This window comes from Arvicanthis niloticus, chromosome 11, assembly GCF_011762505.2.
Source record: "Arvicanthis niloticus isolate mArvNil1 chromosome 11, mArvNil1.pat.X, whole genome shotgun sequence".
Taxonomy (NCBI): domain Eukaryota; kingdom Metazoa; phylum Chordata; class Mammalia; order Rodentia; family Muridae; genus Arvicanthis; species Arvicanthis niloticus.
This window is the reverse complement of record NC_047668.1, coordinates 537107-552171: the sequence shown is the minus strand read 5'-3', so window position 1 is coordinate 552171 and position 15065 is coordinate 537107. Positions and strand designations below refer to the sequence as shown.

The following is a 15065-nucleotide window of genomic DNA, read 5'->3' as shown; positions in this document are numbered from 1 at the left end:
GTTGCTTCTCACTTTTAACCCACTAGTGGACACACAGTCCTCTTACTGTTATGAAATTACTAAAGGTTTCAGTGTGTCTTGAATAAAGTACATAAAGAGCAGGCTTCTATAAAGCCTGTTATTCTTCTCTAGAGTTAGGAGCCATAAACAGAAGTAGGGGGTATGGGGTGGAGGAATAAGCCTGAACAAAGGTTCCAATTGGGAAGAAAGAAGCCCACTAGTCTGTTCTGTTACAGTAGCAAGCAGCTGGGGCCTCATGCGTCTGCTTTCAGTGCCTAAGCTCAGGAAGGGTTAGGAAAGAAAAATCTCACAGATGTACACACCTACTTTGTAATAATTTGTTCTCTATCCATTTGCATCTATATGTCCATGTAGACATTGGCCGATGCAGTTGACTAAAACCATCTGCCAACTGAGAATTTGCAAACGAGTTAGTCCTGGGAAAAAGAGAACTGAAAATGGCTCAGTTACCCTGAAGTTTTTGTTTTAATGAGGCTTATATACATTATAGGATTGCTACTGAATCTACCTTGTATACACAAATATCCTACTTTATTTAAGTGGTTTCTTTGGCAGTTTTGAAAACCTGTTATCTACAGTATTTTTCAATCTCAGAATCTATTTTTCTTTTATTGAAAATAAATTTTTTCTCACATAATATATTCTGTTTATGGCTTCTCTTCCCTCTTTTTCTCCCAGCTCTTCCCTACCTCCCTTCCCATCCACCCCCTTTCTGTCTCTCATTAGAAAATAAATAGGCTTCTATGGGGTGACAGTGAAATAAAATATAAGCTAAAACCCAAACTAACACATCAGAATTGGATAAGACAAACAAATAGAAGGAAAAGAGCCCAAGAGAAAACACAAGAAACAGAAACCTACCTGTTCACACACTCAGGGGTCTCCTAATATATACACAGAGGACTTATGAGGTAAAACAGAACCCCACCTGTTCACACACTCAGGGGTCTCCTAATATATACACAGAGGACTTATGAGGTAAAACAGAACCCCACCTGTTCACACACTCAGGGGTCTCCTAATATATACACAGAGGACTTATGAGGTAAAAGGATAGAAGAAAATACATAAATTAAAATAAGAATTATTTTTTTAAAAAGGAAGAGTCCCGTCATGACATTATGAGACAGGGAACCTCCAAAGATGCCCTTGAGTCCATTTTCTGCTGGACATCTATAGCTGGGCATGCCCTTAAGAGTAGTTTGCTTCTCCAGTGAGACTCCCTTGGAGGAAACTAAATTTTTATTTGCAAGTAGTTATCAATTGGAGATGGCTTCTGGGTTAGGGATGGGGGCAAATGTTCACTCTTTTTCCTTTTTAGGGCTCTAGGACCCCAGCTAGTGTGACACATGCAGGCCATGTGTGTGTGGCCTCCATCTCTGTGAATTCATATGTGTTTCAGTCATGTTGATTTAGAGGGCCTTATTTTCTTGGTGTTTTTCCATTTTCTCTGGCTCTTGCAGTCTTTCTGCCTCCTCTTCCATGGGTCCCTTGGGCTCTGAGGGGAGGAATTTGGTGGAGAGCTCCTATTTAGAGCTGACTGTTCCAAGGTCTCTTGTTCTCTGTATAATGTCTGGCTGTGGATGTCTGTATTTCTTTCCATTTGCTGCAGGGGGAAGCTTCTCTGATGATGGCTAAGTAAGATATAAATAAATAAGAATATAACAGAATATCGTTAAGAGCCATTGCTGTTTTGTTGTTTGTCTGTTTTTTTTTTTGTTTTTGTTTTTAATATTTTTAGAACAGTAGTACTTGGTTTTTACCCTAGGTCCCTGGGATATCTAGTATCATGTTTTTGGTCAACCAAGCAGTGTCAGGTATAGGCCTTCAGTCAAATCAGATGTTGGTTGGTGGTGGCCCTAGCCTATCTTGCAGGCAGGACATCATTGTAGACCAAAGGGTCTGTGTCTGGCCTGGTATTTTGCAGAATACCTTCCTGTACCTAAGACACTAACATGTGGAGGTGAAAGTTCTATGTTGACCAGCTTATGATGTGGGTATTGTTCTCAGCAGTGTGCTTCTGCTGTCTTAGGTCTCCATACTCCCTCTCCAGTAGCCCTTAATTTTTTCTGCCTCTCTGACTTCCCTTCTCTTTACACTTGATCACCCCATTCCAATCCCTTGCCCATCTATTTGCAACTTATCTATTCTCTTTCTGTTTCCTAGGGAGATCTGTCTGTTCCTCCAGATTGTAGCTTGGACTGTAGCTTGGTCATCATTTGTCCTAGAAGCTAATATCCATATATAAGCAAATGTATACTACACTTGTCTTTCTGGGTCTATGTTTCCTCATCACTTGGATGATTTTTTTTCTAGTTCCATCCATTAACCTGAAATTTTCATTGTAATTTTTCTAGCTGGGGTAACCATGGTATTTTTCAGAAGGTTGGCATCTCTAGCAAAAACAAATGTCTTCTGGATACAAATGATTATGAAAATTTTATTCTTTGGTAGTAGATTCCCCCATGCTATTTCACAAGCAGAAATAACTTTCTAGCTCATCATCAATGCTAATAATTTGTCCACTGTTCTACAAAGCATTCCAACTATTAACATCTTTAATAGCATCTTTACTAGACATTTGTTTTTGCTAGAGATGCCAGGCCTCTGAAAAATACCATGGTTATCCCACAGGACATCCAAGCTAGAAATCATCACATTATAAGATCCAGGATTTGCATGTTCATTAGTGATCTATTCATCAGACAGTAATTGGAAACAACCTAGATGTCCCTCAACAGAAGAATGGATAGAGAAAATGTGGTACATTTACACAGTAACTGTATTTCCAGTGTTCTTAAAAATATTATGATGAAATTTAACTGCTATAAATGGACTTTCCATACTTGAAACCAGAGGTCAAAACTGTTAAGTCATGTTTCATTCATAAAACATTCGACTAGCTTTTACTGAATTAAATTCTTCTGCTACCATCCTAGTCTTTTAATTAGCAAGGAGTTATATAGAACGACCAGGCAACCACAGCTTCCTTAGCAGCAGTTAGATTTCAGAGTCAAATGCTATATAATTTCTTATAAGGAGAAAAGGATATTTCTAATGACTTGGCAGGTACTCTTGAGAAATTACCTTTCTTTGTTAGTTTATGACCAAATCCTATGCTAATGCACTTTCTCTGTGGAGTTATTTATAAAGCATACATTGTGAAGTGTATATTTGGTAATTAAGGTAACTACCACATTGGCCCAGCCCCTGGATGCCCTTCGCTCTCTCTTGAGGCAAAACTTCCTGAAGAAATTATGAAAATGCACGATTGTCTTGAGTGTTTGTCCACAGATCTACTGAACACTTACAGAGCCCTCTGCAAAATAATCTGAACTTATCTAAGAAGGTTCAAGATTGTGAATTTACTGTGGTCATCTAATATCTGTAAGAGGTCATCACTTGTGTCTATTATTCATATGTTATTTTCTGGACTCAGAATTGTTAGCAATTCTTTCAGGCAAAGTAGCGATGTCTAACAATTGTCTTCAGAGCACGCCATGCCAAAATATACTAGTTGCTTTAGCAACAGTTTTCTGGTTTAGTAGACATAGGTATATTTTAATCCCATTCTAATTTCATAAGAAAATGTTTGGGAAGAAATTATGTATATGTGATTTTATAAGAAGAAAACTTTATTATTATGTAGACATTTAAGAAGAACTGGTATATTCTAGATATGTTATACTAAACATTTCACTGGTCATACATCTTATACATAGTATGCACATTATTCCATGTATTTAAAATGACTTACAAAATTTTCCATGTATAGGACTTATCTGACCATCTAAATTCTGTAGCTTTACTAAGTCTGTATATTAAGCTTGAACTACAGCTAAGAACAGATAAATAATGAAGACTGCTGATCTGCAGGTTGCCCAGCTTTCTATACTTCTAATACAGGCACAGGAAATGTAGGAGAATGTGGGACAGTTTTCGAAGTCAGTGTACTACATGCCATGAATTATCTGCCTCATACTTTTTTGTTAGCAGTAATGGTCTCAGCTGCCTATGATGCACATACTTACAAACCCAGAAGTTAGGAGTTGGAAAGAGGAGTTCAGAGCCAGCCTTGAATGCATAACAAGTTGGAGACCAGTCTTGGGCTACATACAATCACATCTAAAATACACACCCCTCAACCCCATCCCAAATAGGTGTGGTAACATACATCTCTAAGGTAAGCATCTAGGAGACAGAGATGAGGAGATGCCTGCAAATCATAGACATGCATAGTGAGACCCTGGGGGCAGGGCCTGAGCTTGTTATTAACCAGGCCTGACCTTAACACCAGGACTCAAATGATTCTGCCCCAGCTACACAAGTAGTTGGAATTATAGGTGCACACACCACACCCAGCCTTCCCCCTTTTGAGCCTCTCATAAGTCAGACCCCAAAGATCCCAGACTGCATGAAACACTTACATAAATGGAGTATAAAATATATTTAACAATTAATGCCAAGAAATACTTTATAGATATGAGTCATGTAATTGGAGTGGAGGTGTGGCAAAAAGAATGACTTCCTAGTAGCAGGTCTCCAGAGTCGCTAAGTTATGGGAAAGTGAGTGGCAGCACTGCCACTGGGGCCAGGGCAATGGAGGCAGGGAAAAGAGGGTTATTCTAAGGCATGGAAGATTGGACTGGATTTTTAAAATAATGGTGAATTTCCTTTCCTTAATTGTAGAAATAGATGATGAATTCATCAAAAACTTGAAGATACTGATTCCGTGGCTCCTGAGTCCTGAGAGCCTAGATATTAAAGAGATTAATGGGAATAAAATCACCTGCCGAGGTCTGCTGGAGTACTTCAAGGTACTGTTCTCAGTTCTAGAGCTCTTTTGCATGCTTCCCCTGCCATATACTGGAATACACGTCCTTCACACAAAAATTCTATGGGCAAACACATAAGGTCCCCATTAAGAGCCCTTGGAAAATTATGACACACCTAAGAGATATCACTTTGTAAGGAAATAAAAATCTTTTTTGAGGAAGGAACTATACTCAAAATGAAAATGTTTCAAAGAGTTGAACAAACCTTTATGGGGGTGCTTCCCAGAGTCTCCTTGTGCTGAATTTCACCTTTAAGATTGTCCAAAAGCAACTATATTTTCTTCCTGAAAAATATTCTTCCAAACTGTTAACTGTACCATTGGAATTTTTAAGAGAATTACTTTAAATTTATATTTACCTCTTGACACCAAAATGCCCTTTGGTGCATATATTTAATTCATATATTTAATGAAGACATTAGCTTGATTTGTGAAGTGCTTCAAGATCAAATGTCAATTTTAAAATTGGTATTTTACCATCTAAAATGCCTCTTTGTGTGATCTGTTTTCCTTTATCACTTTGAACAGTGTCTTTCTCTGAATTTCTGGTCTAACCCTGTAGCCAGACTTACGTTTTGGATTCAGAGATTCATGAACCCTGAGCAGGTCAGCCCTGTGAGCTTCTGCTGATAGAAGGGCACGGGCTCAGAAAAGGGAGGTTTGAGGAAAGCCTGAAGGGAGAGGAATGGAGTCTTTCTGAGGAAGGGCATCATTGGCGTGTGGGTACAAGTGAGAGGGCAGTGCAGAAGGATCGAACAGCCTTAACTAAAAAAGCAAAGCAAGAAAGCACACTTCCTAAAAATATTTTAAGCTGTCAAGACAACCTAAGAGGAGAAATGTTGATGGAACTGCTGGCCTGAGGCTCTCCTTGGTTGTTTTGTTCCAGGCATACATAAAGATCTACCAAGGTGAAGAATTGCCACATCCCAAGTCCATGTTACAGGTATGGGTTTGCTGGGAGTCATGGTACTGAGAACATACTTGTCTCTGAAGCCAAGGTTTTCTGACCACTTGCCTAACCACCTGTCCATGTTTCCACCAGAACATCCCACACAACAGATTTACTTAGATTGAGATCCATTTTGTTCCAAAGGCTTCCCCTCTTCTTTATACTGAACCAGTTTAGAAACAGACTCATCATGTTCTGGCTGGTGCACTGATTCCCACCACTGTTATTGAGATAATACTAATATACTTTTAAGAGAAAACGTTATCCAAATGAAGTCATTTAGCATTATGGCTTATTAAGTAAAAATCTAGGTTTTATGCATCTTTAAAAGTTAATAATAATTTAAATATTCAGTAGAAATACTTGTTTCAGTTCCTTGATGGTTGATCCAGCTACATTTCTTGCATGTGATGATCTGATGCTTATGACTCCACTTTACATTATAACATGTACTTTGTCCAAAGGCCACAGCAGAAGCTAACAATTTAGCAGCTGTTGCAACTGCCAAGGACACATACAACAAGAAGATGGAAGAGGTAAGAGCTCAGGATTTTAAAAAAATAGTATTTTATCTTTGAACCCTTTCTTTAATGTCACATCACACTGTGTATATATGCAAAGAGGTAACTTTAGTCAGTATGTATGTATGTATGTATCACATGTCATGTATTCCTAATATACTTTAAAAACAAAACCTTACATAATGGGCATGGGAAGCTGAGACAGAAGAATTGCCACACAGATGAAGCCAGTCTGGCCTATGCAATGTGTTCAAGCCTAGCCTGAGATATATGTAGCAAAAGGAAAGTCCACACATACAATGCACAGGTTTTGGTTGGTTTGGTTTGGTTTCTAAACAGGTTTTCTTTGTGAATCCCTGGCTATTCTAGAACTCACTCTGTAGACCAGGCTGGTCTCAAATGCATAGAGATCCACCTGCCTCTGCCTCCTGAGTGCTGGAATTAAAGGCAAGTACCACCAACACCCAGTCACAATGAACAGTTTTTAAAACATTTAAAAAAGAGTTTTCTCCTAACAAAATATTCTTACATTTTATTTGGCCAGATTGCCACATTGGAAGAGTTAGTGACTAACAATAATATGCTTCTCTCTCCACTGTGCATATTTAATTCTACAGGCTTAATATTTCTCTTTAAACATGTAGGAAACAAAAATCAACCAAGAACCAATATTTGTATGTAGTATATATTCTCATTTTAGTTTTAACTAATTTGAGAAGTATTATTTTCTCCTAAAAATGTAAGATCAAAGTGATGTCTAAAATTGGTGGAACCTTACAATTAAGAGAAACATGGTATATAATTAAAGAATAATCAGATGTATTGTCAATATTAAAATTGTAACCAAAGTTAAGGACATGGTTAACCAAAAAAATCCCTTTGTAATGCTTTATGTATATGCATGTATGTGGCAGTCGGTGCCCACGCACATGTGAAAGTCAGTAAAACCTGCTGAGTAATTTCCTGTTGCTCACTACAGTATTCCGTGAAGAAAGTCTCACGTTGAACTAGAAACTAAGCTGGGACAGTGAGCTGATAGGACTGCCTCTTCCCTGCTCAGTGCTGGGCTACAGGCATGTGCAGCTGGGACAGTGAGCTGATAGGACTGCCTCTTCCCTGCTCAGTGCTGGGCTACAGGCATGTGCAGCTGGAACCAGGTCTCTAGTTGGTTGTTTGGTTGTTTTCTTACATGGTTGTTGGGATTTGACCTCAGGTTCTCTTGCTTGCATAAGCAATTATTTCTACCCACTGAGTCATCTCCCCAGCCTACCTTGTAACTTTTTAAAAACTTGAAAGTATAGTTCAAGAACATTTAATGTGCTTCTACTCAGTCTAAGGAAATATTTACTTGGCTCCATTCAAAGTAAACCAGTGCAAATGCTAAGAAAAATATACTTCATAGTTCAATAGTTTTATATTTGATTATTTTAAATTAAACTTTATTGGTCAAAATTACTTCAGTATAATTTGACTTCCAGGGGAACTGAAATATAAACACTTTGTATTCATTCTAAGAACAAATAGTTGGCAATTATGTTGAGTCATGTCTTTTCATCTTTTTTAAAAAGACTTATTTATATATTTAGTGTATATGAGTACCACCATCCCTGTCTTCAGATACACCAGAAGAGGGCATCAGATCCCATCATAGATGGTTGTGAGCCACCATGTGGTTGCTGGGAATTGAACTCAGGACCTCTAGAAGAGCAGTTGGTGCTCTTAACCTCTGTGCTATCTCTTCAGCCCCTGTCTTTTCATCTTAAAGAACTTGTTTAATTCATAGATACTATTTCCTATGTGTTAAGAGAACTGGCCATGGTGGCACATCTTTAATCCCAGCACTTGGACCCAGAAGTAGATGGATTACTGTGAATTTGAGGCCAGCTGGTCTACAGAGCACATTTGATGCCAGGGATGTAACAGTGAGTCCCTGTCAAGAGAGACGGAGATAGAAGGGGATTAAGAATAACTTTATTATCTGTTACATGGTGGTACAAGTCTGGAACCTCAGCCCTTGGGAAACAGAGGCAGGCAGATCTCTGAGTTGGAGGCCAGCCTGGTCTACAGAGCTCGTTCCAGGACAGCCAGGGCGACACAAAGAAACCCTGTCTCAAGAAACACCACCAACAAAAAATATAAAAAGCCTTTATTATAGAAAGCAGTATACGAGCCACATTTGATAACCCTCATGGATATGGAGGTAACTAGTTGGACTGATGACACATATCAGCCTTCTCTGAGAAATGCATCAAATAATTCTGTCATGCAAACATCGATATGTATGTACATATACCTAGATGTTTAGGTCAATCACGCAACTTGTCTTGATGCAATCAAAATATATAAATGCAGAAAGTATGAAGTTGTAGTTAGCATAACACAAAATACTATGTTACAGTGAACTTTTAAAAAAAGAATTATTTATTTATTTAAAGTATGTGAGTACACTATCACTGTCTTCAGACACACCAGAAGAGGGCATCGGATCCTATTACAGATGGTTGTGAGCCACCATGTGGTTGCTGGGAATTGAAATCAGGACCACTGGAAGGGTAGTCAGTGCTCTTAACTGCTGAGCCATCTCTCCAGCCCTACAGTGAACTATTTTAATAAGTAGAAATGGGCTCTAAAATCATGATGAGAGAAATAGAGTGTAATAAATATAGTTATTTATTACGAAAATTTTGTACTCCATGTAATTGTATATGTCATACTTTAAACAATAGCAGTTTAATAGGCTTTTCATATTAACTGTACCATGACTGGCAACACTGTTCTGGCTGCAGTGTCACAAGATAATGGAAGTGTGCCCCACCCCTCAGCTCATCATTCTTATAAGCATTCCAGTGTACTCCAAGAAAAGGCAGCTACTAGTGAAAACTTTAGATACAGTTGTTAATTTACTCCCTATTACATAAACAAAAACCTCTCTTTCTGACATAGATTTGTGGTGGTGACAAACCATTTTTGGCCCCTAATGATCTGCAAGCCAAACACCTGCAGCTAAAAGAAGAATCTGTGAAGTTATTCCGAGGAGTGAAGAAGATGGGCGGGGAAGAGTTCAGCCGGCGTTACCTGCAGCAGCTGGAAAGTGAGATAGACGAACTCTACATCCAGTACATTAAGCACAATGACAGCAAAAATATCTTCCATGCTGCTCGCACCCCAGCCACACTGTTCGTTGTCATCTTTATCACATATGTGATTGCTGGTGTGACTGGGTTCATTGGTTTGGATATCATAGCTAGCCTGTGCAACATGATCATGGGACTGACGCTTATCACCCTGTGCACCTGGGCATATATCCGCTACTCTGGAGAATATCGAGAGCTGGGTGCTGTAATCGACCAGGTAGCTGCAGCTTTGTGGGACCAGGTAAGGGTACCTTCAATTTTCCTTAGTTAAATTATGCACATACTGTGTAATTGGTGTTACATTCAGTATCAGAAACATGCAGGTGAACATGACTTGGGCCTAGTCTTTAAAACTTTAAAACATGCCAAGATTTGAACAACTAACTATAATACAGTAAGTCCTACACAACTGCTTTCTAGTTGACATTTTAGTATTTAAAATGTACTTACTTTCTGATTCTAAAATGTTAATAGTGTTAGGAGCTAATAGCATTAATAGTGTATGAGAAAACAGTCATTTAGCGGTTGTGCCCCCGAGTTAAACTTAGCACTTGATTAGCACTAGCTTTGTGAGGGGCATATGTGAACCACAGTCATTTAGTTATATAGTATCCCTTTAAGTATCAGATTACTTCAGACTGTATTTGACCTGGACTTTTGCACTAAGCCACATCGGGAGCCAGTGGTCAGCCTCTGAAATAGCTGCCTGTGAGTCGGCTGCTACGCCTTTTAGTCTAGTTAGCTTCAGCTGAGGAAGTCAGGGCTGCCATGGCATGGTGTTCAAATAACTGCCTATGGACAGGAAAGACAGTGGTAAATATAGAGAAAAATACACAGTTAGTAACTTACTAACTAACTGTTCCAGAAGTCTCTTCAGTTACTTATTGAGAATTTAGGGAAGTTGAAGGTGCCCATACAATTTTATGTTTTAAGCTTTTGACCATTTGTGGACTAGAGGCAGCTGATAGTAGTCCCCGCACATCCCAGTGTGAAGAGGCACACTTGTCTGTATAATAGAAGAGTAACTAATGAGGAATCAAGCTGAAATAAACCACTGCCTCCCAAGCTACTCACTATCTCAGCATCTCTCATGCACACACAGCTAAAGATGGGTTATCTGTGTAAACCTCAAAACCCTCTTAGACCACAATCCTAAAACCTATCTGAAATACAGAATTAGGTTCTTTAAAATATTTTGATAAAATATGGAATATTTTTTCTTAATGCTCACAATTGATACTGCAAATGAAGTTGAAAATTACATTATTAAGCAAGATATAACACTTTGCTTTCTTTTAAAATTGCCTTTGCTACAGGGAAGCACAAATGAGGTAAGCTAACACTTTTTAATTAACATATATTATTTGTAAACATGACATTCCTATTTTTGGCTAGTTATTAAAGGATATTTTTGAGCATAATCTTATAAAATACTTCTCTAAAATGTAAATTTGTATGAATTTTAATATATTCCAAATTATAATTATATAGGACTTAATTTGAACAAAAGTGTCATTAAAGGTTGTTTGATTTCATTCCTGTGTAGAAAAGTTTATGTTTTAAGCTCTAATGTTGCAGTATTTAGTTTCCCCATATTGGCCAAATACTGGACAAGCAGAAACATACAGGAGCAAAGGTTTAATTGGCTTAGTGTGAGAAGGGATCATGGCAGAGAAGGCATGGTGGCAGGAGAACAAGGCAGCTGCAGGCAGGGAACAGAGAGAGGCGGGTGCTCGACGCTCAGCACACTTCCTCTTTTTATCCATCTGGGACCACAGCCCATGGGATAAATAGTCTTGCCCACACTGAGGGTGGGTGTTCTCTACCTAGTTAATCTTTCTGGAAACAACTGCATAGTCATACCCAGAGGTGCTTCCACAGTGATTTTAAATCCTGTAAGGTTGACTATGAAGACTGACCATCATAGATATCCCCCGGCAGTTCTGCAGTGAAGCCAGAAGGAATACAGTCTGAGTAGATTCCATCGAAGAGGAGATTTGGTAAACTAAATTCACTAGAAGAACAAAATAAATTTCAGCTTGTACATAAATCTTGGGAAACTTAATACCTGAAGAGAACTGGAATTAAGCTAAGTACACTAGGAGCAGAGTGTGGCAGAACTAGGGTGACACCATGCTGTACTGACCACGTTTACAGAACTGAACATGGCACTATCCATATTTAGTGTTAAGAAAACAGCTATAGAGGCTGGAAAGATGACACAGCAGATAAGAGCACTGGCCGATCTTCCAGAGTTCCTGAGTTCAGTTCCCAGCACCCACAAGGCAGCTCACAACTGTCTATAACTATAGTCCCTTGGGATTTAATGCCGTCTTCTGCTGTGCAGATATATATGCAAAGCATCCGTATATATATGTGTGTTACACTAACGAACAAATTGTCTTTAGAATCACAAGTTTTTTTGAGAATAGCTCTACAGATATTAAGCTTTTACCCAGTTCTTCTAAATATTCAAAAACCATACACTCTAGAATAGGTGAGTCAGAATTGGGTGTTCAGTATGTGACAGAGGGATAGCTCTTACATACTAGCCAAGGGGGAAATATGAAGATACTTAGGAGAACCCAGAAATGTTTAATATGTAAATATGAGAATACACACTGTGGTGGCACATGCCTGTAATCCCAGTATTCAGGAGGTGGAGGAAACAGGATCATAAATTGAAAGCTAACCTGGATCACATAGTGAAACTTTATCTCAGGAAAGGCCCTAAAATTTTCTGGATTCAAACACCATTAAAATAATACAAGGAATAATCAGAGGAGGTCATTTCAGTGGTAAAAGGCTTTTTGAGATGGTGGTTCTGAGTGAGATTCTGTGCATTCAGAACTGAGTAGTGGAAACACTGCTGGAGAACACAGGAAGTAAGGGAGCCCAGCTGGGATGGAGCGGGACCCCCTGTAGCTGATCTAGCACACACATAACCAGTTCTGGAAAATCCATTCACAGCAGGACGTTACAGATCTAATTTGTCTAAAACTGGCAATATTTCAGTGTGAGATGTCCACACGCTTGGGACATGGAAAGCTACTGGACTGGGAGATAGTATCCTAGGAGAAGTTTAAGAAAAAGACAGTGCAGTCAGAGAGCAGAAGCTTGATAAAGCTCAACCAGCAGCACAGGCTGTGGAACAAAAACTGTTTGACATGTTAAGATGTTAGGCACTGCTCTATTTGTTTTACATGTGTGTTGAGTATTCAGCTGCATGTAAAGTCTGTGTACCATGTGCATGCAATATCCAGTGAAGGCCATAAGAGGGCATCACATCCCTTGGGACTGGGATTACTGGTAGTTAAGAACCATCATGTAGGTGTTTCGAATCAAACCCAAGTCCTCTGAAGAGCAACCAGTACTCTAACCAGCTAAGCCATCTCTTCAGCCCCAGCTAGTGAGTGTTTGATAAAGGGTAATGATATAAAGAAGATGTATCAATTTGGGACTGAGAAGAGGGCTCAGTGGGTAAATCACTTGCCACCCAAGGATGAAGACCTGAGTTCAGATCTCTAGCACCCACCTCAAATGCCAGGTGGATGTGGTGGCCCACCAATAATCCTTATGCATAGAAGATAGAGATGAGATTCTTGGGGCAAGCTTGGTGGCTAGACTGGCCAAATTGGTGAGAGACTCTGCCTCATATATAATGTAGAGAGCAATAGAGGAAGATACCCAACAACTGTGGCCTTCACACCCACCTACACACATAAACACGCATACACACATGCATGCACACCATATACACATGCATGCACACTCATACACACATGCATGCACACCATATACAAAAATGTACTTGAAAAGTATGACTTCAGCATACTGAATTTTATATAGTACTATAAGCTAAAAAGGGAAAAAGTTATACCTGTGTGCTTAATGTCTTATAACCCTGATTCTTATATTCTAGGCTTTATACAAGCTTTATAGCGCAGCAGCAACCCACAGACACCTGTATCATCAAGCTTTTCCTGCACCAAAGTCAGAACCTACTGAACAACTGGAAAAGAAGAAAATTTAATTAAAAACAAATGCAGGCGCATGACCATTTTTGTCAGTTAGCTATCAAAGCTTTTGTTTTTATGCAGACATGCAAAGTGCTTCCTTCAGACAGAGTGAAAGCCAAACACCTGAGAACTCCAACAGTTTCATTCTTTACTCCAGTGTTTAATGAGCAGATGTATGTATGCATGGTTATTTGTTAACATGTGCAGTTTCCTGATTTATGTCTCTAAATATGCTGTTATCATTTCAGGTATTTGTACATTTGAGGACAGTAGATTTGTTCTGCTTGACTTTTCTAAGTTCTACTACTGGGTTATAATTAAATAGTGTGGTATTACTCTAGGTTTGGATATGCTCAATTAATTTCTGTAGAGAATTTAAGTTATTTTACATAGCTCTTTGTTAAAGCACAGCATAACTCGGCAGGCTTGATTTTAATCTGTATAATCTTATACATACCACAGGCTCTTATCTTGAAACATATTTAAGAGCTTAAAAGTTGCTTTACCAAAAACTATACATTGTTTCTTTTATATCTTTATGAATTATTATAGAATGTAAATTTCTTGATCAAAAATGCACAAAAATTGTTTTGTATATGTGTTGGGAGTTTCACTGCACTGTATATTTTTTCATTTGGTACATCACAAATGTATTCTTCATAGGTTTATTCTTTTAATATGTGGACTATTAAACTTTACTGTTTCCTAACATGAAAACAGATGCTCACTGGCTCCAGAACTACTTGGGAGGTACTGGTGTGGCATGAAAGGCATATCCTGCCATAGTTCAAGATACATTTTCTTTCTGATACCATTTCAAGACAAGACTGGGTGCTCAAGGTGGAGTGACCATACACTATTTCTGATCCCACTTCAAACTTAAGTATCCATTTTAAGAAACACAAGTTAATTGAATTAGGTACTTTCCAATTTATGATTTAAAAGTTTATTTTTTAGGCAAGATTTTACTATGCAGCTCAGGCGGGCTTTCAGCTTGTGATCACCCTGCCTACCTCCCTAATCCTGGAATTAGAAATATGTGTTGCCACCTGTAGCATCCTTCCAGTACATTTAAAACAGGGAGTCTATATTTCTTTTGGGGTGGGAGGGACGGTTCAAGACAGGGTTTCTCTGTGTAGCCCTGGTTGTCCTGGAACTTGCTCTGTAGACTAGGCTAGCTTTGAACTCAAACATATCTGACTGCCTCTGTCTCCCAAGTGCTGGGATTAAAGGTGTGCACCACCACCACCTGGCTATAATATATTTCTAACAACTGAAATCTTTAGTGACATTTTATTAATGAAACTAAACCCCTTAGAGGAAAATAAAAAACTAAGCGGGAGGAGAGACTATTGATGGGGGAATGGTAATGCCTTATCTACCTGGGAGCCCAAGCAGACAGTTTTAACTATCTCAGAAATGGTGAATGAAAAGTAACTGAGACAGACGAATGTGTGCAAGCTCAAAGGCTATCCCAGCATTTACACTTTACAGACAGCTGGCCGTAGGCTCAGTAATTCCATCCCTTGATAACATCCCAGTCGTCATACTTTAGCTTCAGCTTCTCTTCATTATAGGCTTGTCTTG

At 38.8% G+C, this 15065-nt stretch overlaps 1 protein-coding gene across 2 annotated transcripts in view; it reads left to right on the top strand.

The window, feature by feature from the left end:
- Atl1 (atlastin GTPase 1) overlaps positions 1 to 14192 on the top strand; it is a 76021-nt gene extending 61829 nt beyond the window's left edge. Inside the window, exons 10-15 of one of the 2 annotated variants that reach the window (XM_034514004.2) lie at positions 4711 to 4838; positions 5742 to 5798; positions 6269 to 6340; positions 9269 to 9700; positions 10776 to 10790; positions 13382 to 14192. In XM_034514004.2, the coding sequence (XP_034369895.1) occupies positions 4711 to 4838; positions 5742 to 5798; positions 6269 to 6340; positions 9269 to 9700; positions 10776 to 10790; positions 13382 to 13492 (815 nt within the window). In that variant the 3' untranslated portion in view covers positions 13493 to 14192. The remainder of the gene's footprint in view (positions 1 to 4710; positions 4839 to 5741; positions 5799 to 6268; positions 6341 to 9268; positions 9701 to 10775; positions 10791 to 13381) is intronic. The other variant, XM_034514005.2, reaches the window with a different exon arrangement.
- The last annotated feature ends 873 nt before the right edge of the window (positions 14193 to 15065 follow it).